General features: G+C 41.6%; 1 protein-coding gene across 2 annotated transcripts in view; it reads left to right on the top strand.

Annotated features, from left to right (window-relative positions):
- Nucleotides 1-2,065: 2,065 nt before the first annotated feature.
- CTNNAL1 (catenin alpha like 1) overlaps nt 2,066-24,594 on the top strand; it is a 64,416-nt gene continuing 41,887 nt past the window's right edge. For both annotated transcript variants that reach the window (XM_047699101.1, XM_047699099.1), the window contains exons 1-2: nt 2,066-2,274; nt 20,722-20,911. In XM_047699101.1, the coding sequence (XP_047555057.1) occupies nt 2,152-2,274; nt 20,722-20,911 (313 nt within the window). In that variant the 5' untranslated portion in view covers nt 2,066-2,151. The remainder of the gene's footprint in view (nt 2,275-20,721; nt 20,912-24,594) is intronic.

The raw sequence follows: 24,594 nt of genomic DNA, 5'->3' as shown, positions 1-24,594 counted from the left end.
GAAACCAAGCTTGGATATATAGTTGTGATTGCTGATGTAACTTTTGGAAAAGATATCCTCTGCATTCTCAGGCAAAATAGAGATGGTTTGAAAGCAAAAAAGTTGATTCATATAATGACAGTGCATACTCTTTATTCTCACACAGATGCTACTTCTTAGCTTTAACTTGCTTTGATGAACTTCTAATGTAACCTCTTTGTAAATGTGAAATATTTATATTTTGAAATAAAATTACTAGTGTTGAATGAATCAGGTGGAAAACTTAGTCTCGTTTCTGTGGAGAAATTTGATCTTCCTTGGGGTGAGACTTTCACGAATACATCCATCTGTCTCCTAGGCCTTATCTCTTTTCCTTTGGCACCAGTGCCCACACTGAGTTTTTATGTAATGTGGGCAGCTTACATAAGAGAATATGTGTCTGGAGAATGGATGTGGGCTCCTGAAAAAGGTGAAAAGGTCCAAAGCTGAGGTGGGAGCCTTCGGTTCATTGGGGAAGGTGGCCTTGTGGTAGACAAGGGAGTGGTAAGGTAAGTGGCTGGGGAGTAAGAAGCCGAGGAAGAGAAAGTTGGTTAAAGGAACTGCACATTTTGAATGAAGAAAACAGGTCTACATTATGGCTATCTTCAAAGCAAATATATCTGTGCAGCCCTGGCAGACGGAGCTGAACCCCTGAAAGTGGGAGGACCGTGAAGCACACTTCAGCAGTGCTTGGGAAAGAGCATCTGATCCCTGGAGTTCGTGATATTCCGCTCTTCAATCTGACATGGGTAGAAAAATAATCCTGGCAAAAATCAAAGGGTGGACTCGCCAGCCTCAAATTCTTTTGTATTCTGCGGGTTGCCTCCTGGCAGATGTGTTAGTTCACGAGTATTTTTCCATGCTTCTCAGTCTATTGCCTAAGCTGAGGACCCCCTCACAGGGGTTTCTGACAACCTCCTTTTGGCTTTGCTTCTGGGACTCCAGGGGCAAAGGGGTGTTCAGCTCTCCCTCCCATCTGATCATGTTCGGGCTCCCTGATTCCTTTAAGTGAGTTTAGTCAGAAATACTAATGGTCTCTTCAGTCAATAAACCGCCTTTAGGAAACTGCTCTGTGCTAGGCCCTGCTCTGTGCTAAGTAATTCTGAAAAGTAGTTTTAGGGGCGTCTGGGTGGCTCAGTTAGTTAGGAAACTGACTCTTGATTTCAGCTCAGGTCTTGATCTCAGGGTCATGAGTTCAAGCCACCCCTTGGGCTCCACAGGGGGTGTGGAGACTACTTAAGAAAAAAAAAAAGGTTTTTTAAATTATTTATTAATTTGACAGAGAGAGAGAGAGAGAGATCACAAATAGGCAGAGAGGCAGGCAGAGAGAGAGGGAAGCAGGCTCCCTACTGAGCAGAGAGCCTGATGTGGGGCTCGATCCCAGGACCCTGGATCATGACCTGAGCTGAAGGCAGAGGCTTAAAGCACTGAGCCACCCAGGCGCCCAAAAAGGTTTTTAAATGTAATAGTGTTGAACAGTAGGTGAAGCTTTTCCATATGCCCTCGTTAATTTCCTTTTGAAGAGTAATTTTGAACAGTAGCCTGGAAGATACCCAAATCACTGCCCCCTGCCAAGCACACAGGTACTCCTTACGGCTGCATTATCAAATGTTTCATTTTCAACCCAGCCCGAATTGTGAGAAAGAGGGTCAGAAGGGGAGCCTGGGGAATGTGGGACATTCTGGAAAGCTCCAGAAAGCTTTACCGGTAAAATTCCTGCCTGGGTAAAAGACCCTTCCTACCGGCTTGACTGGTTCTGCTCCACCAGTTAGCTCAGCTTCTAGAAATCATCGTGGGAATTCGGAGTTAAGACGAGTCACCTACCAGGAGGACGAAAAGGGCTGCTAGAGATAGTTGTCCTTGTCCCAGTAGGAGGCCACACAGCCGCGGGATGCCCGCAGGTGCCTGGTTGATCCCTCCGGGCGGGGGAGTTGGAGCGATACAGACCTAGCGGGGCTGCAGGACCGACCCTAGACCCGAGCGCGTGGGGGCGTGGCTGCCCCGGGGGCGTGGCCCGGTCGGAGGCGGGGCCTCGGGCGGCGCGGGTGCATTGCCGCCACCGCGGGCGTGCTGGCTGGCGGGCGGCAGGCCCGCAGTGGGGCGGCGTCCCGGTTGCGCGACGGGCCGAGGGCCATGGCCGCCTCTTCGGGCCCGGCCGGCGTCAGCGGCGCCGGCCCGTCCGGCTTCGCCTTCGACTCGGGACTGGAGATCAAAACTCGTTCGGTGGAGCAGACGCTGCTCCCTCTGGTCTCTCAGGTAAAGTGGCGCCCGGCGCGGCCCCTAGTCTCCCCCGGCCGCGGCCCGCGATGGCGGCGGCCGCTCGCACGGCCGGGAGTCCGGTCGGGTCCGCCCGGCGGGAGGCCGCTGCTGCCCCCCATCCTGCGGCGGGACTGTGGCGTCGGGTCGGGCCGCGGGTCTGAAGCTTGGGGACCGGCCTTGGCTGCGGCTGCGGCTTCGGCGTTTGGTCTGGTCCGTCCGAAATCCCGCGGCAAGGCCGAGGGGGCTGCGCGGCAGGAGAGGCGGAGGGGCGGGGAGCCCCGGTGCGGACCCGAGAGCCCGTCAGGCAGGTGCGCCGCCCGGCCTGCCCCGAGCGACCCGCCTTGGGCTGTGGCTCCGGCGGCCCCCGGCCCCGCGAGGAGCCCTGCGCGGGCTTCCCGGAGGCAGAGAGGACCCTGCGGTGGCCCACACGTTTGCAGCCCCAGTCCACACCCCGACTGCTGGCCCCTCCGGCTGGGGCATTCCTGCCGGCCTCCAAGTCCAGCGTGCTCTCCCCGAGGCCTTTGTCCCTGTCCCCTGCGCGTGTCGGCTCGCTGGGCGCCCGTTCACCCCGGGCCACCCTGCCTGCCCCTGCCCCTTAACCTGGGGCTCCCTTTCGGGCCGCTTTTGTCTGGCTTGGGAAGAGTGCCTCGAAGCACTGTCTGATAGTTAATCCGGACACACATCTTTCTGCCAAATCCCGTCTGGGATGTATGCTTTATTGTATTTGTTGTTCGTAACAGAAGTCTGGAATCAGCTAATTGACGCGCTGAGTTTTAGAGAAGTTTTTGTTGCTGTGAGTCGAGTTATACGCAGCCTGCGGGCTAGAATTCCTCACCTCGATCTGTTGTAGTGTGCCAAGCACCGTGAGGAGGGGAGAATTCTGTGCCTTCAGGAGAGCGTTGGCGATGTGTGACTCACAACTAGATTGTAATGTTTTGATGACTCAAAGCGAGTATTGCCAAGACTTTAGAGGTAGAAGGAATCTTAAAGGTTATCTGACTCTAAATTAAAAAATTCTTCCTTACAGCATCCTTACACCTGGTCACAAGTCTCCTGCCTAAACATGTTCAGTGATGGGGAGCCTGTAGCTGTTCCATAGAATTTTTTTTTTAAAGATTTTATTTATTTATTTGACAGAGATCACAAGTAGGCAGAGAAGCAGGCAGAGAGAGAGAGAGGAGGAAGCAGGCTCCCTGCTGAGCTGAGTCCAATGCGGGGCTCCATCCCAAGACCCTGGGATCCCAAGACCCTGGGATCCCAAGACCCTGGGATCATGACCTGAGCCAAAGGCAGAGGCTTTAATCCACTGAGCCACCCAGGCGCCCCTGTTCCATAGAATTTTAAATGCTGTCTCTTCTCCATCCCAGCCCTGCAAATATTTGAAAATAGCAGTCACACATGTCCCTAGATTCCTGTTATGCTGATTAAATAAACAGCCTTTTTTTTTTTTTTTTTTAAACCTGTGCTCACTTTAGCTTGGCTAACAGAACAGTGAATGAGTACACCTGACACACCTCCCCCCTCTTCCCTTCCATGTCTGATGGAGGCACTGACCAGAGAGAAGGAGTGCCAGGATCAGTTAATAACATCTGCACTGTCCTCCTCTCCCCAAAAGAATGCCACCACTACCAACAATACAACCACAACCCAAAATGAGAAATACTGGAGTAGTTGTAAGAGTGATAAGGGAGTGATAAGTCAAGTTCAACTTGACGGTATTTTATCCATTTATTTAACAATACGTGTGTTGCTTACTATATGTTAGGCCATGGTTTAAGCACTTTATAAATATTAACTCCTTTAATTCCTGTAACAATCTTACGAGGTAGATATGTGTCTCTTCTCATTATATGGAAGAGGAAACTGAGGAATAGTGAGTTTAAGTAACTTATCCCGGGACTTTGAACTGTAAATGTCAAATTGGCATTTGAAGCCAGGCATCCTGGTTCCAGATTCTGTGCTCTTAGTTATACCATATGCTGTGTTCTCTCTAGAGATTAGAAGCAGTGATGAGGTCAGCTGGTGGTAGGTACAGAGAAGGGAGTCCACAATGGAAAAACAAGGTGGAAAGTAGTTGTAATCGGGAGAAATGGCAACTTTTCACAGTATCACTGCTAAAAATGGATAAGTCCTACAGCTCTGCATTGTGTAATGCCGGGATAAAAGAGGGTGGAGTGGAGGAGGAAATGTGTGAATCTGTGAATTGTGTGAATTGCTGCTGAGAGTTAATTAGAGGTCAGTGCTAAAGGGGAAAAAAAATGCCAGTTTTGTTTTTTTCTTTTTTCTTCCTTGTTAAAGAATAATTCAGGGTCATAGCTGAGGTTCTGCATCCCACATGTTATGTATCCACAGCTGTATCTTTAGTACAGCACCATAACTGACATTCCTAATGATTGACTGTACTCAACAAATAACAGTTGACTTTGCTTAAAATCAAGAAATGAGTAAAGCATGGCCGGAATATGTTAACAAAGCAGGACAGTGTGGAGTACAATTCAGAGTAATTTTTATGTTTCAGTGACTGTTAGCTGATTAAAACTTCAGCTTTCTAGAAATTTCATGTCTGGAAATCTCATTTTTTAAGGATGCTGCATTATTATCCAATTCATGTTTCATTATTTTATCCACAAGAATATTTTAAGTAAGCATTTATTGTGTACTTAATAGTGCTCCTTGAGGAACTTGTAGTCCAGTTGGGAGACAGGACATATACAAATCAACACATGCCAAGTATCAAATGAATAACATCAATAGTAAATGCTCGAAGAGCTCAGAAAAGGCATGGATGAGTCAGGAACGATGCTGTAGAGGAGACAGGGCCTTGCGGTGAGCAAGTAAGACTAACATCATAAAATTTAGTGAGTTTTAAGCAGATACCATCTAACCTCTTCTGACTTTACAAGTAAAAAGTTCTGGGTTTACTGGCCTTATTCTAAGAATGCATGATTGAGTTAGTATGAGACAAATGTGTATTATTTTCTGCATTCACATATTGGAAAAGATACATGTTCTTATCAGTAGATGCTCAGTTAAGTCCAAATTATAACCATGATAAAAACACTTAGCGAAGCAGTAATAAAAGAAAAAACTTCCTTAACCTGATAAAGAATATCTGCAGAAAACCGGGTGCCCGGGTGGCTCAGTGTGTTAGGCGTCTGACTCTTGATTTTGGCTCAAGTCGTGGTCTTGGGGTCTTGAGATCAAGCCCCAAGTTGGGCCATGTTCAGCAGGGAGTTGGCTTGAACTTCACTCTCTCTCTCTCTCTCCCTCTGCCCCATGCTCTCTTGTGCTCCTGCGCTCTCTCCAATAAATAAAGCTTAAACAAAACAATACAAAACATTTCCTTTAAAACCAGAAATAGGAGGGATGTGTGCTGTTGTAGCTTTTACTCAACACTGTACTGGAAATCCTAACCAGCGTGATGAGATGAGAAGTGAAAGGTATAAAGAGAGAAGAAAATCAAAACTTTCAAGAGTCTACAGATAAATCATAAAAACTAGGAGGTTTAGTAAATTCACTGAATGGAGGATACTAAAGTCAACTGCATTTTTCTACTTTAATTAAAAAAAAAAGTAATTCTAAAAAAACACCAGTTAGAATAAAAATGACAGCAAAAATGAGGTTCTTAGGAGTATATACATAGCAAAAGAGATTCCAAACTTTGTGAAAATAATTTTTAAAAAAAAGTTTTAAAGATTTTATTTATTTATTTGAGAGAGAGAAAGAGAATGAGAGAGAGTGAGCATGATGGGGGAAGGTCAGAGGGAGAAGCAGACCTCTTGCTGAGCAGGGAGCCTGACGTAGGACTCAATCCTGCGACTCCAGGATCATGACTTGAGCTGAAGGCAGTCACTCAACCAACTGAGCCATCCAGGTGCCCCAATTTTTTTTTTTTATTTTTATGTTTTTTAAAGATTTTTATTTTTAAGTAATCTCTACACCCTACTTGGGGCTCAAATTCAAAACCCTGAGATCACGAGTCACATGCTCCACACACTGAGCCAGCCAGGCAGCCCAAGAATTTTAAAAATTTATTGAAAGCCACAGTAGATCTAGATAAATGGAGTGAAGTACTGTGTTTATGACTAGATTGACTTAATATTATAGACACATCAATTTTTCCTATTAGTCTATAAATTTAATACAATTCCAGTGAGAACTTCAACAGGATTTTTGAATAGAATTTGATAAAAAGTGGTTATAATTTCATATAATTATATGAAAGAGCAAGGAGCCAAGAATAGCCAGAAGAGAAACAAAGTGGGAAGATTTCAAGGCATTATAAAACAATCATAATTAAGGCAATAGACCAGTGAACGGGAACAGAGAACCTAGAAACAGATCCACACATATATGGAAACTTGATAAATCACAGAATTGGCACCGCTGGTTAGTTGGGAAAGGAAAAACTTTAAAAAATGGGGCTAAGGGGTGCCTGGGTGGCTCAGTGGGTTAAGGCCTCTGCCTTCGGCTCAGGTCATGATCCCAGGGTCCAGGGATCGAGCCCCACATCAGGCTCTCTGCTCAGCAGGGAGCCTGCTTCCTGCTCTCTTTCCTCCTGATTCTCTGCCTGCTTGTGATCTCTCTCTGTCAAATAAATAAATAAAATCTTTAAAAAAAAATGGGGCTAAAACAATTGTTATCTAATAATAACACATGAAATTGGAAGCCTGTCCCACACGATATGTAAAAATCAATTCCAGAGAGATTAAGGACATCAACATGAAAGTGAAAAACATGTAACACTTTTAGGAAAAAAAAACCCACAACTGGGCAATATTTTCATCACCTCATGGTGGGAAGTGATTTTTTAACATACCAGAAGTAAAAATTCTGAACAAAGATTGATAAATCTGACTCCGTCAGAATGAAGAACATCTGTTTACCAAAACTGAAAGGATAAGCCATGAAATGGGAGAATATGAGTGCAACACAGATCACCCAATAGATGATTGGTAGTGCCCAGAATAAATAAAGGACAGCAGTGAATCAAAAATAAAAAAATTACCTATTAAAGATTGGTACAAATAGTCATCTTGTGGAAGAGGAAACAGAAGACAAAAAGAAATGTAAAAGATATTCAATTTTATCAGAAATCAGGGGAGTACAAATTAAAACCACAATGAGAATAGGTAATGGTGAGAAATGTAGAGCCTGCGGGAATGGCAACAGTAAACCACTTTGGAAAACAGTTGGATGTCATCTAAACTTGAAGGTGGTATTACCCATGGCCCAGCAAGTCTACTCCAAAATCCATACCCTCTAGAGAAAGTCCTGCATGTGTGTTAGAGACATAAATTGAAATGTTGATTTTTTTTTTTTTTTTGCTTCTAATGGCCCCAAACTGGAAACTACCTAAATCTACCTAAATGTCTTTTAACAGTAGGATGTTTAAATAAATTGTGTTATGTTCATACAGTGAGATACTGGGCAGCAGTGAAATGAATGAACCACAGCTATAATTACCAGTATGGTTGAGTCTCAAAAATATAATGTTGAGTGAAAAAAAATTAAAGGCTCAAAAGCAGGCAAAATGAAACCATTATCATTTAAGGATATAACATTTGTACAGTAATAATGAAGTGATGAGCACAAAATCAGGACAGTGGTTTCTTCTGGGGAGAGTGAGGTGGGTGATGTGGAAAGGTCGGGGCCCAAAAGGCATTTGGATTATCAGAGGTAATGGTAATGTTCTCTTAAGCTTGGTGCTGGGTGCATATGGCTTCCATTTCTTTATGCTTGCATATATATGTTATATATACTCATTTGTTACATATTTCCTAACTCAGAGAGTTGTTTAAAAGCCCTGGGTTAGGTCCCAAGCCCAAATCCTGTACGTTCTTTAATAATCATATTGTTCTTGAGGCGCCTGGGTGGCTCAGTCAGTTAAGTGTCTGCCATGGACCTGGGACTGAGTCCTGTCTTGGGCTCCCTACTCAGTGGAGAGTCTGCTTCTCTCTCTGTCCCTCCTACTTCTTTTATGCTTTCTCTCTCTCAAATAAATAAATAAAGAAAAAAAAATTTTAAAAGCTGGGCTCTTTTTAAAGCCCAGCTTAAAAAAAAAAAAAAGTAATAATCATTTTATTCTTCCTGTCAAAGTGCCCACTCCCAGTCTTAAACCGTTTTATCCCAGGAAGAGAAGAGGGATGTCTGCCACGTACTCCACCCTGGTGTGGAATGTTATTCTACCACCCACTAGTCTTTTCCTTTCTGTGATAGATTTACTGCATTCACCGTTGTACAGACCCTTCACGTTTCTAAGGTAGCTCACCTTGCCTTTCCATTTCTCTCTGTCCTGTCCTGTAGGCTTTTCAGGATCCTTGTCTCATTAATTGAAGATGAATAGAGAATGTATGGGTCCCTCTTTGCTAATTTGTGTATGAGAATTTGTGTTTTTTTTACCTGCAAACATAAAACACATAAAGTAAGTGAAAGAGCCCCTTTTTTTCTGATTCTTTTAAAGCAACTGCCATAATTTGGTGTTTTTATTCATACTTCCACACTTCCATTCAAACCATGGATGGTTTCTATAGCTGATTAGCCATTTTTTTTTTTTTTTAAAGGCTCCTTGCCCAACATGGGCCTTGAACTCACAACCCTGAGATCAAGAGCCACATGTTTTACCGACTGAGTCAGCCAGGCACCTCTAATTTTTATATGTAATTATTTTGAGAACTCGCTAATGAGTTAAGTCCAGAGACAAATTTCTCTGTACCAGGCTGAGTCCCTTATTTTTTTTATTAAGCCATTGTTCTTTTATCTGGGCTACCACCATTTTTTTTTCTTCCTGGTCTTTACTAGTTGTTTTGCTTCCCCACAAAATAAGTAAACTAAGAAAATCTATTTCAATGAAGAGATTACTGTGAGCTATTCTAGAAAATAAGAATAACATCACAAACATGAGGAGAGAAGAGAGTCTAGAAATGTAAACTGTAGTATCTAGCAATTATGTAATGTTTACTATATGCCAGACACTATTCTAAATACTTTATTTAATTTACTGATGTACTCCCCACAATGAACTTGTGAAATGGGTACTATTATCATTCCTGTTTCTACAGATGAGAACATGGAGTTAACAGAAAGGTTAGATGACTTGCCACATTGTCACATGACAGAGCCAGAATTCAAACCCAGGCAAAATAAGCCAGAGTTCATGTTCTTAACTGCTAGGATATACTTTGCTGGAGATTGGTACTTCTTGACACCCTTTGTTAGAAGGTATCAAATAAGCCCTAGTTCTTATTCTTTTATTCCACAGCAGAATTCTTCAGTGTATCAGATGCTCTTTCTTCCCCATGGGATTCCTTTCTGCCCTCTTTTTTTCCAGTTCTTTCAGGCATATTCTTGACTCTGGGGTCAGGGCATCTTTGGGGTGTGACTCCCAATTTAATATGCCTCCTATTTTTGTAGAATAATGCTAAAATTTTATGTGGCACCTATAATTTACAAGACACTCTCACCAACTGTCTTTTCCCTGATCTTTAGCATAATCCTGGGAGGGAAGAAGCAGTGTAGTTACTAACAGCATCAGCAGCTTACTGCCTTTGTGACGTTGGGCGAATTCTTTACCTTTTCAAAGTTCAGGTCTTTATCTGTAAGATGAGGGTAATAATAGTATATGCCTCTTAGAGATATAGGCATTAAATTAATTAATATTTGTTGAATGTTAAATGCTATCTAGTCTTATTTTTCACATGACAAAAAAATTCAAGTTTGATCTCAGTTTTGTAAAGCCGTGTGTTTAGGTTTGTATAAAACAGGAATGAGCAAAATTATGGCAAAATGCTCCTGGGGTAGTGTGATGATCAGTAATTTTTATTTCTTTAGTCTTTCTATATCCCCCTCCCTTTTTTTTAAGATTTTATTTATTTATTTGACAGAATGAGAGAGCACAAGCAGGGGGAGCAGCAGGGGGAGAGGGAGAAGCTGGCTCCCCAATGAGCAGGGAGCCCAATGTGGGGCTCGATCCTAGGACCCTGGGATCTTTACCTGAGCCAAAGGGAGAAACATAACTGACTGAGCCACCTAGAGACCCCATTTCCCATTTTTTAAAAGTAATCAACATGTATAACTTTTTGCACTTCTCTTTTAAAAAGTTTGAGAATAATTTAAGGATATAAACTGACCTTTTAATACGGAATTTTGTAAGTTGATTTGGCTCCTGTATATGTCAGTTTCAAATGTGTATTGGATTAAACAACCTGTATTGGATTAAACATTTTTCAGGCTGCTTCTAGTAAAAGGAAGACGGCTACATGTAATTATACGCTGGGGAGGATGTGTGATTGAAATGAACTATAGTTCATTTAATGAAACAAAATGTGTGAATCAGAATGAACTATAGTTGGCATTTTAGTCTAATTGCTGATCTTCTCTATACAATTGAGAATTTAAAGCTTTTGGTAATAAACACAACTTAAACTCCTTTTCACTCCAGAGTTTCTTAGTTGTTTGCAGTAGTCAATGGTGATTAAGTGCTCTGTTCTTCAGGTGGTACATACAAAGAGTTCCTTAGGGTCTCTCTGGTGTGAGGAAGGAGCAAAGACTCCTAAGGACTTCACACACACACACACACACACACACACTAAACAAATTTAGTAAAGTTGCCTGAAAAAAAAAAGTAAACATGCAGAAATCAGTTGTGTTTCCATAAGCTAACAACAAAATACTTGAAAAAGAAATAAAATAATCCCTTTTACTACAGCATCAGAAACAATACTTAAAAATATATTTGATCAAGGAGATGAAAGATCTGTACACTGAAAACTGTTAAGACTTTGGTAAAAGAAATTGAAGACACAAATAAATGGAATGATAGCCCATGTTCATGGATCTGAATAACTAATATATTTTTTATAAAGATTTTATTTATTTATTTGACAGAGATCACAAGTAGGCAGAGAGTCAGGGAGTGGGAGGGGGAAGCAGGCTCCCTGCTGAGCAGAGGGCCTTTTGTGGGGCTTAATCCCAGGACCCTGGGATCATGACCTGAGTGGAAGGTTGAGGCTTTAACCCACTGAGCCACCCATGTGCCCCCAAAACTAATAATTTTTAAATATCCATAACACCTAAAGCCATCTGTAGATTTCATGCAATCTCTATCATAATTCCAAAAGCATTTTTTTTCCCTACAGAAATAGAAAAACAATCCTAAAATTTGTACAGAAGTGCAAAAGACTCCCAACTACCAAAAACAGCCTTGGGAAAGGAGAACAAATCTAGAGGTAACACACTTCCTGATTTCAAATTATATTACAGAGCTGTAGTAATTAAACAGTATGGCACCAACATAAAAACAGACATGTAGTCCAATGAAACAGAATCGAAAGGCCAGAGATAAACCCATACATATATGGTAAAATAGTATTTGACAAGGAAGCCAAGAATAACCAATGGGGAAAGGATAGTTTCTTCAATAAGTGGTGTTGGAAAAACTGGATCATTGCATGCAAAAGAATGAAAGTGGACCCGTGTCTTACACCACTCACAAAATTAACTGGAAATGGATCAGTGACTTAAATGTAACTTGAAACTGTAAAACTCCTGGAAGACAAGAGAAAAATCTTGACATTGGTCTTGGCATTGATTTTTGGATATGACAACAAGAATACAAGTAACAGAAGGAAAAATAAGCAAGTGGGACTATATCAAACCAAAAAGCTTCTGCACACCAAAAGGAGAAATCAACAAAGTGAAAAGACAGCCTACGGAATGGAATAAAATATTTGCAAACCATCTATCTGATAAGAGGTTAGCTTTTAAAATATTATATATATATATATATATATAGAGAGAGAGAGAGAGAGAGAGAGAGAGAGCGCGCTTATACCACTCCATAGCAAGAAGAAAATATCACTTAAAAATGGGCAGAGGAACTGAACATTTTTTTGTTTGTTTATTGCAGAACTGCTTTTAAGAACAAAAACTCAAAGCAACCAAAATGCCTATTAGTAGGGCAATGAATAAATAAATTGTGACTGATTCATATGAAATAAATACATTAGATCTACATATATCAATGTAGATCTCAAATTGATAAAATTTAACAACAAAGAAAGCAAATCCAGAAAGATACAGTATACCATTTATCTGATAGGTATTTGATTCACTTCAAACCCTGCCTCAGGGTCCAATTTTATCTGTACATCTTAAAATCTAAAGCAAAACTAATAAATTCTGAACATTTAAAAAAATATTTGTTAGAGTAGGAACAGGGTCGGGGGGCAGAGGGAGAGGGAGAGAAAGTCTTAAGCAGACTTTGCACTGCCTCACACAGGGCTTGAACTCATACCCTGAGATCATGACCTGAGCCAAAAGCCGGAGTCAGATGCTTAACCAACTGTGCCACCCAGGTGCCCCTGAACAGACTTTTTTTTGAAAGAAGACATACAAATGCTTACTACATTTACAAAAATATGCTCAGCATCACTAATCATCAAGGAAACTAGGCCAAAACCACAATGAGATGCCACCGTAATCTTCTTAGAATTGGATGTTACCAAAAAGAAATGAAAACAAGTGTTGTTGGGGATTTGGAGAAGGGAAGCCTTGTGCATTGTTGATGGGAATGTAAATTGGCTCAGCCACTATGGAAAATAGCATGAAGGTGCCACAGAAAAAAATAGGACTGTCATATGACTCAGTAGTCCCACTTTTGGGTATATATCCTAAGGAAATGAAATCAGGATCTTGAAGAGATATTTGCACTCCCATGTTCATTGCAGTATTATTCACAATAGCCAAGATATGGAAACAACCTCAGTGGCCTTCTATTGATAAATAGATGGAGAAGATGTGGTATAAATACACAATGGAATATTACTCAGTCATGAGAAAGAAGGAAATTTTGCCATTTGCTACAACACAGATGGACCTTGAAGGCATTATGCTAAGTAAAATAAATCAGAGAAGGCAAATACCAAATGATCTCACTTATATGTGGATCTACAAAAGACAAACCCATAGAAACAGTCCAGTGGTGGTCGTGAGGGGCTAACTAATGGGGAAAAGAGGAGATGTTGGTCAAAGGGTGCAAATTTCCAGTTTTAAGATGAATAAGTTCTAGGGATCTGATGTACAGCATGGTGACTGTATGTTAACAACTCCATATTATATACTTAAAAGTTGCTAAAAGAGTACATCTTAGGGGCACCTGGGTGGCTCAGTGGGTTAAGCCTCTGCCTCTCAGGTCATGATCTCAGGGTCCTGGGATCGAGCCCCTCATTGGGCTCCCTGCTCGGCGGGGAGTCTGCCGCCCACACCCGCCGCCTGCCTCTCTGCCTACTTGTGATCTCTCTCTTTGTCAAATAAATAAAAATAAAGTCTTTAAAAAAAAAAAAAGACTAGATCTTAAATGTTCTTATGACCACCAAAAAGAAAGATTATGTGAGGTGATAGAGGTGTTCACTATTTTGGTCATCATTTGTAGTTGATTGTGGAATCATTTGCAGTGTATATGTGCATCAGATCATCACGCTGTACACCTTAATCTTGCACAGTGTTATATGTAAGTTATATATCAGTAAAAATAAAGTATGGTCTCAGAGTCAAATTGTCTGACTGTGAATCTTGGCTTTACCTGTAATAGCTATGAGACCTTAAATAAGCATCTTGTAATGTCTATTGCTTTCTCTGTAAAAAGGGGATAAAGTAGTACCTACATGCTAAGCTTATTGTGATGATTAAATTACATTGTTTGTTCAAAAACACTTTTTTTGTGCCTGCCACGTAGAGATGTTAATGTTATGCCTATGCACCCTGTTTCTTCTACCACACATTTAAGGTTCATTGTTGATGATACCAATCTAATCCATCAGGCAGTCCAGTTTATCTGTTTTCCATTCTCTTGACTATTGCTGCCTTATTTCAAGCCAGCATTTAAAAAAAAATTTTTTTTTAAGATTTTATTTATTTATTTGACAGAGAGAGCACAAGCAGGGGGAGTGGGAGAGGGAGAAGAGCAGTGAGCCTGATGCGGGACTTGATCCCAGGACTCCGGAATCGTGACCTGAGCCAAAGGCAGACTGCTTAACCAGCTGAGCCACCCAGGCACCCTAAGCTGGCATTTTTTTTAGAAAAGATTTTATTGATTTACTGCTTGGAGAGAGAGAGTGACAGTGTGAGCAGTAGGGAGAGGATCTCAAGCCAACTGCACACCAAGCATGAAGTCCAACGCAGGGCCTGATCTCATGACTCTGAAATCATGAACTCAGCCAAAACCAAGAGTGGGACGTTTAACTCACTGAGCCATCCACGTGCTCCAAGCTGGCATCATCTTTTACCTGGACTATTGCGATGGTTTCCTAACTGGTCTCCCTCCTACTTTTGCCACTTTTTCAATCCACTCTTCCCCCAGAAGAGAGTATTCTTTAAAAAAAAAAAAAAATTGAGATTGTATTAGTTATTATTAGTTATTTACTGCTACTTAATGGTTTAAAAACAACAAACATCTATTATCTTAGATTCTGTGTGTCAGGAATTTCTGAGTGACACACCTGCCTGGTTTTAGACTGCTCACATGTCTGTAAGCAGAAGGCCGGACTGGCTAGCTGTCGGCCAGAGGCCTCACCCAGTTCTTTGTCATGTCAGACTGCATCAGGCTGGTCAGGTGTCTTTGTGACATGGTAACTGGCTTCCTCGTAGGGGGAATAATCTCCTAGAGGGAAGGATGGAAACCAGTGTGTGTGACCTGCTTTCCAAAGGAACGCACTGTCACTTCTGCTTTATAAGTTAGAAGTGATTCACTCAGCTCAGCCCACTCTCAAGGACGGGGAGTTAGGCTCCACCTCTTGAAGGAGGAATAGCAGAGAATTTGTGGACATATTTTAATATCACCACACTTCACACTATGGCCACAAATCATTTACCTCTTCCCATTTGCAAACAGCCTCCACCCCAGTCCTCCCAAACATCTCATCCCTCTACGGTATCCGCTGGAAATTCAAGATTTTGCCATCTAATTCTGATTCAGTTGAGGCTTTTTGTATGTGTAGTTCCTTAGGTGTAGTTCCTTGTGTATAGTTCCATTTGATCTGAAAACTTGTGAACTAAAGCGACAAATAATTTGTTCCCAAACACACAACTTATAGTGGTAGGACAGGCAGAGAATAATCGTTACAGACATTTTTGTTAGAACAACCCCCCCACCCCAAACAAAACAAAACAAAGCAAACAGGAAAATAGGCATGGGATAACTGTCATATACTTCTGTTTGAAAATGGGAAACAGAGGAATAGGAGTCACTGGTTCACAGGATTCTGAAACCCACCCAGACACAGGTTAGTAGTACGACAAAGACCTGAGGTGTGGGAATGTTCTTCATGGCTCTTAGCACCACCCTTGGAGCCATCCTCGCTCATGAGAGGTAGCCCATGTTTGTAGCTGCACAGTTTCCTGGCCTGCACCCTGCCTGTGGAAGCCTCTCTTCATTTCGTACTGATCGATCTCCTTCAGTCCAAGCTGGTAGCATTCCTCCTGACATAATTATCTTTAAAGTTTTGTGGGTCTCCTGTGGATCTTATTGGGCTTGCTTGATTAGGCAAACCATACCCGCAAGTCTCTTTATGATAAGCCCTGCTCTAACCTGGGCTTCTGCTGGGGCTCCTGAGGACAATACCTCTCAAACTTCTCAGGAGACCTGTTGTTTAAGTGAATGGATCTCTGGACCACCACCTTGAATCTCCCTGAGATCTTAACGTAAGATTTTATAGTCACACTCTTAGCTTTAGCTTTAGACCTTGCTTTCCCGACAGTGCCCTAGATTTTGTTTTTGCTTGGAAGCCATTCTTAATTTAGCATCATTGGCCTCCTGGTGAAGCAGGGAATTTTTAAATCCAGAAGGCCTGGCTTCTTTTTTATTTCACAGTGTTTCCTTTAGCTTCTGTCTCACATCTTATATTTTACATTTTAAGCAAGAAACCAAGTAGCAACTTCAAAATCTGTCTAGAAATCTCCTTAGCTGGATCACCCAGTTCATTAGGTATATTTTCTAATTTACACATTCCTGGGGGTGATTTTTTGTCACTACATACCAAAGATCCTCTTTTCTCAAGTTCCCAATAAGATTTTTCTCACTTTTCTTTTTTTTCTTTTTCTCCTCACTTTTCTTTAAAGCCTTCACCCATAGGGGCGCCTGGGTGGCTCAGTGGGTTGAGCCGCTGCCTTCGGCTCAGGTCATGATCTCGGGGTCCTGGGATCGAGCCCCGCATCGGGCTCTCTGCTCAGCGGGGAGCCTGCTTCCTCCTCTCTCTCTGACTGCCTCTCTGCCTGCTTGTGACCTCTCTCTGTCAAATAAATAAATAAAATCTTAAAAAAAAAAAAAGCCTTCACCCATAGCTTCTCAGTGGTCACCATACTTCTACAAAGTTTATTCAGCACTCTCTAGTTTTACTAACTCCTCAAAGTCCATTCAGCTTCCAAGGCCTGATGTCAAAGCCACTTCCACATTTTGGGTTTTGTTACAGCATTGCCCCAGTTCCAGATGCCAAAACATTTATCAGTTATCTATTGATACATAATAAATCACCCCAAATTTAGTGCCTTAAAGCAATAAACATTTATCATCTCATAGTTTCTGTGGATCAGGAATTCTGGGATGGCTTACCTGGTAGTTCTGGATTCAGGCCTTTTGTGAGATTGAAATCAAGATGTTGACTGGATGCACAGTAATCTGAAGGTTCGACCGCGGCTGGAGAATTTGTTCCCATATTCACTCTTCTTGCTGTAGGCAGGAGTCTTCAGTTCTTTTTTTCTTTTTTTTTTTTTTAAGATTTTTTACTTACTTATTTGAGAGAGAGAGTGAGAGAGCATGAGAGGGGAGGTCAGAAGGAGAAGCAGACTTCCCATGGAGCTGGAAGCCTGATGTGGGACTCGATCCCAGGACTCCGGGATCATGACCTGAGCCGAAGACAGTCACTTAACCAACTGAGCCACCTAGGTGCCCCAGGAGTCTTCAATCTTTTGGCTGGAAGCCTCAGTTTATTCCCCTGTGGGTCTCTCCATAGAGTTGCTTGAGTGTCCTCCAAGATATGATAGCTGGTTTTCTCCCAGAGTGATTGATCTGAGATTGAGGAGGGGGTGGAGATGGAAGTTACAATGTGTTTTATGACCTATTCTCAGAATAACCTATTCTCAGAAGTACACCATTGCTTCCACTTTACTCATTAGAAGTGAGTCACTAAGTTCAGTTTATAATTAAGGAGAGAAAAATGAGGCTCTACCTCTTAAAAGAGGAAATACTGAAGAACTTGTGGACACATTTAAGAATAGCTTAAATGGCGAGGTACCTGGGTGGTTCAGTTGGTTAAACAGCTACTTTGGCTCAGATCATGGTCCCGGAGTCCTGGGATCGAGTCCCGCATCGGGCTCCCAGCTCCACCGGGCATCTGCTTCTCCCTCTGACCTTCTCTCCTTTCATGCTCTCTCTCATACTCTCTCTTTCTCTCTCTCAAATAAATAAATAAAAATCTTTTTTTTTTTTTAAAGATTTATTTATTTATTTATTTGACAGAGAGAAATCACAAGTAGGCAGAGAGGCAGGCAGAGAGAGAGGAGGAAGCAGGCTCCCTGCTGAGCAGAAAGCCTGATGTGGGGCTCGAACCCAGGACCTGGGATCATGACCTGAGCCGAAGGCAGCGGCTTAACCCACTGAGCCACCCAGGCGCCCCAATAAATAAAAATCTTAAAAAAAAATAGCTATGGCCCGCCTGAGTGGCTCAGTTGGTTAAGCATTGAACTCTTGGTTTCGGCTTAGGTCATGATCTCAGGGTCATAAGATCAAGCCCTGCAACGGTCTCTGCACTCATTGCGGAGTCTACTTGTCCCTCTCCCTCTGCTCCTCCCTCCCCTCAAACCCCGCCTGTAAATCAATCAATCAATCTTTTTTTTTTTTTAAAGATTTTATTTATTTATTTGACAGAGAGAGATCACAAGTAGACGGAGAGGAAGGCAGAGAGAGAGAGAGAGAGAGGGAAGCAGGCCTCCCGCTGAGCAGAGAGCCCGATGTGGGACTCGATCCCAGGACCCTGAGATCATGACCTGAGCCGAAGGCAGCGGCTTAACCCACTGAGCCACCCAGGCGCCCCTCAATCAATCAATCTTTAAAAAAAAAGTCACTACAGAAATTATACCACTTTCCTGCTTAGAAACCCTTCAGTGTTTTCCTGTCACACTTAGAATAAAATACAAACTCCTTACTCCAATGCACAGCCTGTCATGGCTGATCCCCGCCCACCTGCTAGGTATTGGTTTTATTTTATTTATTTATTTATTTATTTATTTATTTATTTATTTAAGATTTTATTTATTTATTTGACAGACGGAGATCACAAGTAGGCAGAGAGGCAGGCAGAGAGAGAGGAGGAAGCAGGCTCCCCGCCGAGCAGAGATCCCGATGCGGGGCTCGATCCCAGGACCCTGGGATCATGACCTGAGCCGAAGGCAGAGGCTTTAACCCCCTGAGCCACCCAGGCGCCCCTAGGTATTGGTTTTATACTTGTCCTCTTGCCCAGGTTCTTTGACTACTTTTGGCCTTACCTCATTCCTTGAACAGGACAGCCCCCCCCACCTTCTTCCCCACCCTCTCTCCCTCTCTCTTTCCTTATCACTCTCCTTATCCCTCTCCCTCTCTCTCTCCCTATCCCTCTCCCTATCTCCTTCCCTTCCTGTCTCTATCTCTTAACAGTTATGTCTTCTCCCCAGAATGCCTTGTCTCCTGATGTTTGCCAGCTTGGCTACTTTGTATCATTTAAATCTTAGCTTAAATAGCATTTCCTCATAGAAGGAAGATCAACTCATCTGACGTACCTACACAAATCCTTTCTGCCATATCATCCTATTTTAATATTTTGCATAGCATTTACATTAATTTTTTCTGTTTACCTATTTGCTTGACTGTCATGCCTCCCCTGTCTCCCACTTGAATGAGAGTTTGGGCCTTTCTTGCTTGCTTTCTCTTCATTGCCTAAAGTTTTACTTGGCATATGGTAGGTGTGTAACAAATATATCTTATATGACTGCATTATTGTTATCCTGATAGACTGTAAACTGAGTAGGGACAGGATTGTGTTAGTCTTGTTCACTGATACATCTTCAGGACCTGGCATCTAGGAAATATTTAAAAAATTAATAATAATCTTACAGATGAGGACATTTGGAGAGATTCATTAAATTTCCCTAGGGCATTTAGCTGGTAGTGGCAGAGCCAGGCTCAAACCCAGGCCTTCCTAATTCTAAATTAGAAATACTGTAACATATAAAGTGCCTGGCACATGGTACTTGCTCAAAGAACCATTCCCTTCTTCTTATCTTAATTCTCTGTTCTGGTCTTTGTTAATGCATGTACATAAATCATTTCATAGTTATATTCAGTGGACATGTCCTATTTAGGATCTATATTTTTCATGTAACAGTCTTTAAATATTTTTCTATGTCAGTATTGTTCACGTACTAATTCTCTGGGACATTTTGAAGATTTGTATTTGTTTCAACAATCTCAACTCGTCACCTTTTATGTTCTATTTCAAGGCCTGGAATCAAGTGTTAAAACTCTTGGCATTTAATTTACTTTGGGTCAACAACAACACTTAGAGAAGTGTAACACATAGATTACAATGGCCATTTTAAAATGCCTGGCTAATTCAGTAAGCATGTATGGCACGCATACCGTTTTGTACAACCTATACACTGTGCTAGGCAATGGAGTGGAATGCAAAGGGAATACGGTGCTGTCTCTACTCTCACAGCAGCTCAAGCCGTATTAGAGGAAACTAGATCTCTAGTACACAATAAGAACTAAGAAGTGCTTTGGTTTTCTGTAGGTTTTTTGTTGTTTTGTTTTGTTTTGTTTTAATGTAATGATCCCTCCTTTCCTACTTTTATCCTGGTCTTTAAATTTGTTGAAATATCTAGAGGGCTTCTGAAACTGTGTGTTCCCAGGAACTGTCATCAGGTAAACTTGGAATTGTTGTGAATAGAAACATTGTCCTAAAAACAAACAAACAGGGGTACCTGGGTGGCTCAGCGGGTTAAAGCCTCTGCCTTCGGCTCAGGTCATGATCCCAGGGTCTTGGGATCGAGCCCCACATCGGGCTCTCTGCCCAGCAGAGAGCCTGCTTCCTTTCCTCTCTCTCTGTCTGCCTCTCTGCCTACTTGTGATCTCCGTCTGTCAAATAGATAAATAAAATCTTTTAAAAAACATTTAAAACAAACAAACAAACAAACAAACAAAAAACATTGCCCTGAGGAGGGATGCAGGATGGATGCTTTGCTGGTTGTCTCTGTTGAAGCATTAAAGGTGTGAATTTAGTCTGTTAGGCCAAAGACTGTTGCTATATGCTGGGCCTAGTCTAGTGTGCTGGGCTTAATTTTCTTAGCCTTTGTGATACAGCTTTAAAAGATGCTGAGATAAATTTTAATCAGGTTGCTTTCATCTTTTATTTTTAGATTACCACCCTTATTAATCATAAAGATAATACCAAAAAGTCTGATAAAACTCTGCAAGCAATTCAGCGTGTAGGACAAGCGGTCAACTTGGCAGTCGGAAGATTTGTGAAAGTCGGGGAAGCTATAGCCAATGAAAACTGGGATTTGAAAGAAGAAATAAATATTGCCTGCATTGAAGCTAAACAAGCAGGTGTGTGATATTGATGTTAATGCCTGTTTATACCAGTTTATTGTTTTGGATATGATGACAAATTACTGTCTTATTTTGAGTAAAGGCGGGTACCTGTCTTAGGCCTGTGATTACAGATTCTTACAACATTAAAGGCCTGGATTAGCTTCCAGGAATATTGAACTTCTCTTGGCTCAAATCCTAAATCTGACACATTGAATTCTTTCGTTGGGTAGGGTAGTGTCTTCCATTCTTGCCATTAACCATTGAAATGCCAGAGATATAGGAGAATGTGAGGCATGGACTTTGGCCTCGAGGAGCATTTTAGTCTAATTGCCACTGTGTAGAAAATGGAAATAAAAATTAGCATGTTCAGGATTGTATGTTTGAGCCCCACATTAGGTATAGACATTACGTAAAATCTTTAAAAAAATTAGCATATTCCTATACTCATAGCAGACAAATCATAGCGTCTTCAAATTTTGTAATGGCCCACAATTCCCTGTTAGCTGGTAGCACAAAAGCCCGAGAGAACCTGGGGTGTTTTGATGGATACAAACAGTTCACCTTTGTTGAAGTACAATTTATCCATTTGTTCTTTCAGGAAAGATTTGGTGAGTACTGGCTGTATGCCAGGCTTTCTTCTAGCTGTGTATCTATCAGTCAAAAGTCTGCCCTCATAGAGCTTGCATTCTAGTAAGGGAGACCATAAACAAATGAATAGATATATAATAGTTATTCATGAAAAACTCAAACTGAGTAAGGGTTAAGAGATCAATGGAGGTATATTTTAGAGAGGTCAAGTTGTCCCAGTTTTGATGTTGTTGACATTTGGGACCGGATAGTTACTTATTGCTAATAGTTTGTTGGGGATGGGGGTGGTCTGTGCTTTATAAAGTGTTCATCAGAATCCCTGGCTTCGGCCTGTTAGACGCTATTAGATTCCCCGCTTCCCCCACTGTGACACCAAAAATGTTTCCAGACATTGCCAAATGTCCTTCATGGGGTCAGAATGGCCCCCAGTTGAGAATTATTGAGGTAGGGGGTCAGGAAGCCGCTCTAAGGAAGTAGCATTGTAGCAGAGTCTGCTCCATTGAGGGTCCCAGCTCCATGGAAGACTATCTGGAAGAATGGCATTTCTGGCAAGGAGAAGAGTGAGAACAGGTATGGCCTTCTAGAAGGGCAAAGACAGGAGCTTTGGACTGTGTTCTAAGTATCAAAGCCTAATGGAAGGCTTTATGCAGGTTGGTGACATAACCTCATATTTTAAAAATGTCACTGGTGGTTCCTATATGAGGAGTAGATATTAGGAGGCATGAGGTTGAAATCAGAGACCAATTAGAAGGTTGTTGCAGCGGCTCAGGTGATGAACGGTGGCGACTTATATAAGGTCATTGCATTTGAGGTGGTAAAAAAATCAGGTTGCATTTGGCTTTTTTTTTTTTTTTTATAAGGTAGAGCTAATACAATTTGCTGATAGTTTGGATGTGGGATGTAATAGAAAGAAGAGTCATGGATAACTCCAAGGTTTGAAATATGAACAGCTAGGGAAATGGTGGCCATTTACTGAGATGGGCAACCCTGAGGGAGGAGCAGGTGTGTTTAGAGGATCATCCTAAGTGAAATAAGGCCAAGGAAATATGGAGGGGCCAACCAGATCATACGTGGTCCTATATGTTATATGAGTGACTTCAGGTATTACTCTATAGATGACAGATTGAGGAATTTTCAGCCAGATAAGAGACATAGTTTTGTGTTAGAAATCTTTCTTGGTAGGATAGAAGAAATGAACAAACAAGGGTCGATTAGAGAGAGTTGAGGATAAAGGCAGGGAGATTAATATGGAATTTTTTACAATAAACCAGGCTAAGTCAAGGCAATGCCTTAGGGATAATAAAGAACAGGGAGAGTACATGAAATATTCATTAAGGTGGTTAAATAGATAGACTTCATTATTGGTTAAAAGCAGGGAGAATTCTGAGTTGACTCGAGTCTGTAGCCATTCACTGTGCTAGTGAATAGATTTCAAGTGGGGAAGGAAGGATGGCTTTATTCTATTCATAATTTATATTTTGCCTACATTGTAAAGAGGATTTAAAGTAGCTTACAATAAAAGATACATGTTTAATAAATCCATTACAGTGGGAGATGAAAATAAATATCAAAGTCGGAAACTTCGACCAACATTGTTAGTCTAATTAAGCAAGAAATTTATCTTTGTACTTCCTGGAAGGCAAGACACAAATGTGGGAAAGAAAGGGTTATATAATTCTCATCATTTGTTGAAAGGAAACAAACCAGCTTGTCAAGTGGAGAGCAGCTTCTTTCCTGGCACTAAATTATTGTGCGGGCGCTTATACAACAGACATTACATAATGCAATGGACAATTCAACAGAAACTGTAGAGATGTTCTACATATTACTGGTTTTTTTTATAGCAGCCCTTAATTAAGGCAAGAGTAGGGGTTTTTGAATGAAAGGGCAAGCTGAGTCCTACTCACCTTATGGGCTTTGTAGGCTGTCACTGTGCTCAGTATAGGGTGAGAAAAGAGGATGTGGTCCACCGACCCACACTCCTGTAGACTGTGGTACTTGGAAGCCATCTGTTGTCATGGACTCCACCTGTTGTCTCTTTTTGAAGTGCCCTTCCCCCTCTTGAGAGCTACCTCTTCTGTCACTCTGGTAAGAGAATGAGAATGGCGCCTCCTGGAGTTGTGTAGTATGGAAACCTTATTTTCTCTTAACATGTATAAATCTCAGACTTAACTTGAATCACTCTTAAAATGTTTCTGGCCCGCTCAGCCCATAGTTAATTACTGTCTCCTTTGGACAATTTAATATTTATTCGAGGGAAATAATGTAAAGTAGTAATAAAGAACTAGGACTTCGGAGTCAGACTGCCCAGATTTTAGTCTCAACTTTTCACTTGATAGCAGTGTGATATGGGCAAGCTATTAAAGTGTTTTAAACCTCAGTTTTCTCATCAATAAGATGGGGGTCCTGTTGTGTTTATAGAAGTGTTTTGATACAATGCATGTATGCCTTTGGCACATAGAAAGTATTCAGTAAGTATTAGTTATCATTAAAGTTTTGTTTTTGTTTTTTACTTTTCTTTCCTCTGGTGAGGTTTTTCTTTTTTTCTTAAAGATTTTATTTTTAAGTAATCTCTACACACAACATGGGGCTCGAACTTACAACTCTGAGATCAAGACTCACACTCTCCACTGATTGAGCCAGCCAGGGGCTCCTCCTCTGTTGAGTTCTTTCATTGTGTTTTAACATTTTGTTAAATTGAGGTGTAATTGACCTATAATGTTATGTTAGTTTCAGGTGTACAACAAATAGTGACTTTTCTATTTGGATATACAGTTGACCCTTTGGAACTACAAAGAGGTTAGGGACACCAACCCCTGTATACTTGAAAATTCATGTATAACTTTTGACTCCCCCAAAACTTAACTCCTAATAGCTTACTGTTGAACCAGAAGTCTTAGCAATAACAAACGGTCGATTATCCGAAAATTTGTATGTTGTACATATTACATAATATATTCTTATAACAAAGTAAGCTAGAGAAAAGAAAATGTTATTAAGAAAATTATAAGGAGGGGCGCCTAGGTGGCTCATTGGGTTAAAGCCTCTGCCTTCGGCTAAGGTCACGGTCTCAGGGTCCTGGGATCGAGCCCCACATCGGGCTCTCTGCT

This window comes from Lutra lutra, chromosome 13, assembly GCF_902655055.1.
Source record: "Lutra lutra chromosome 13, mLutLut1.2, whole genome shotgun sequence".
NCBI lineage: Eukaryota > Metazoa > Chordata > Mammalia > Carnivora > Mustelidae > Lutra > Lutra lutra.
The sequence above is the reverse complement of the archived record's forward strand: the minus strand, read 5'-3'. Positions and strand labels throughout refer to the sequence as shown.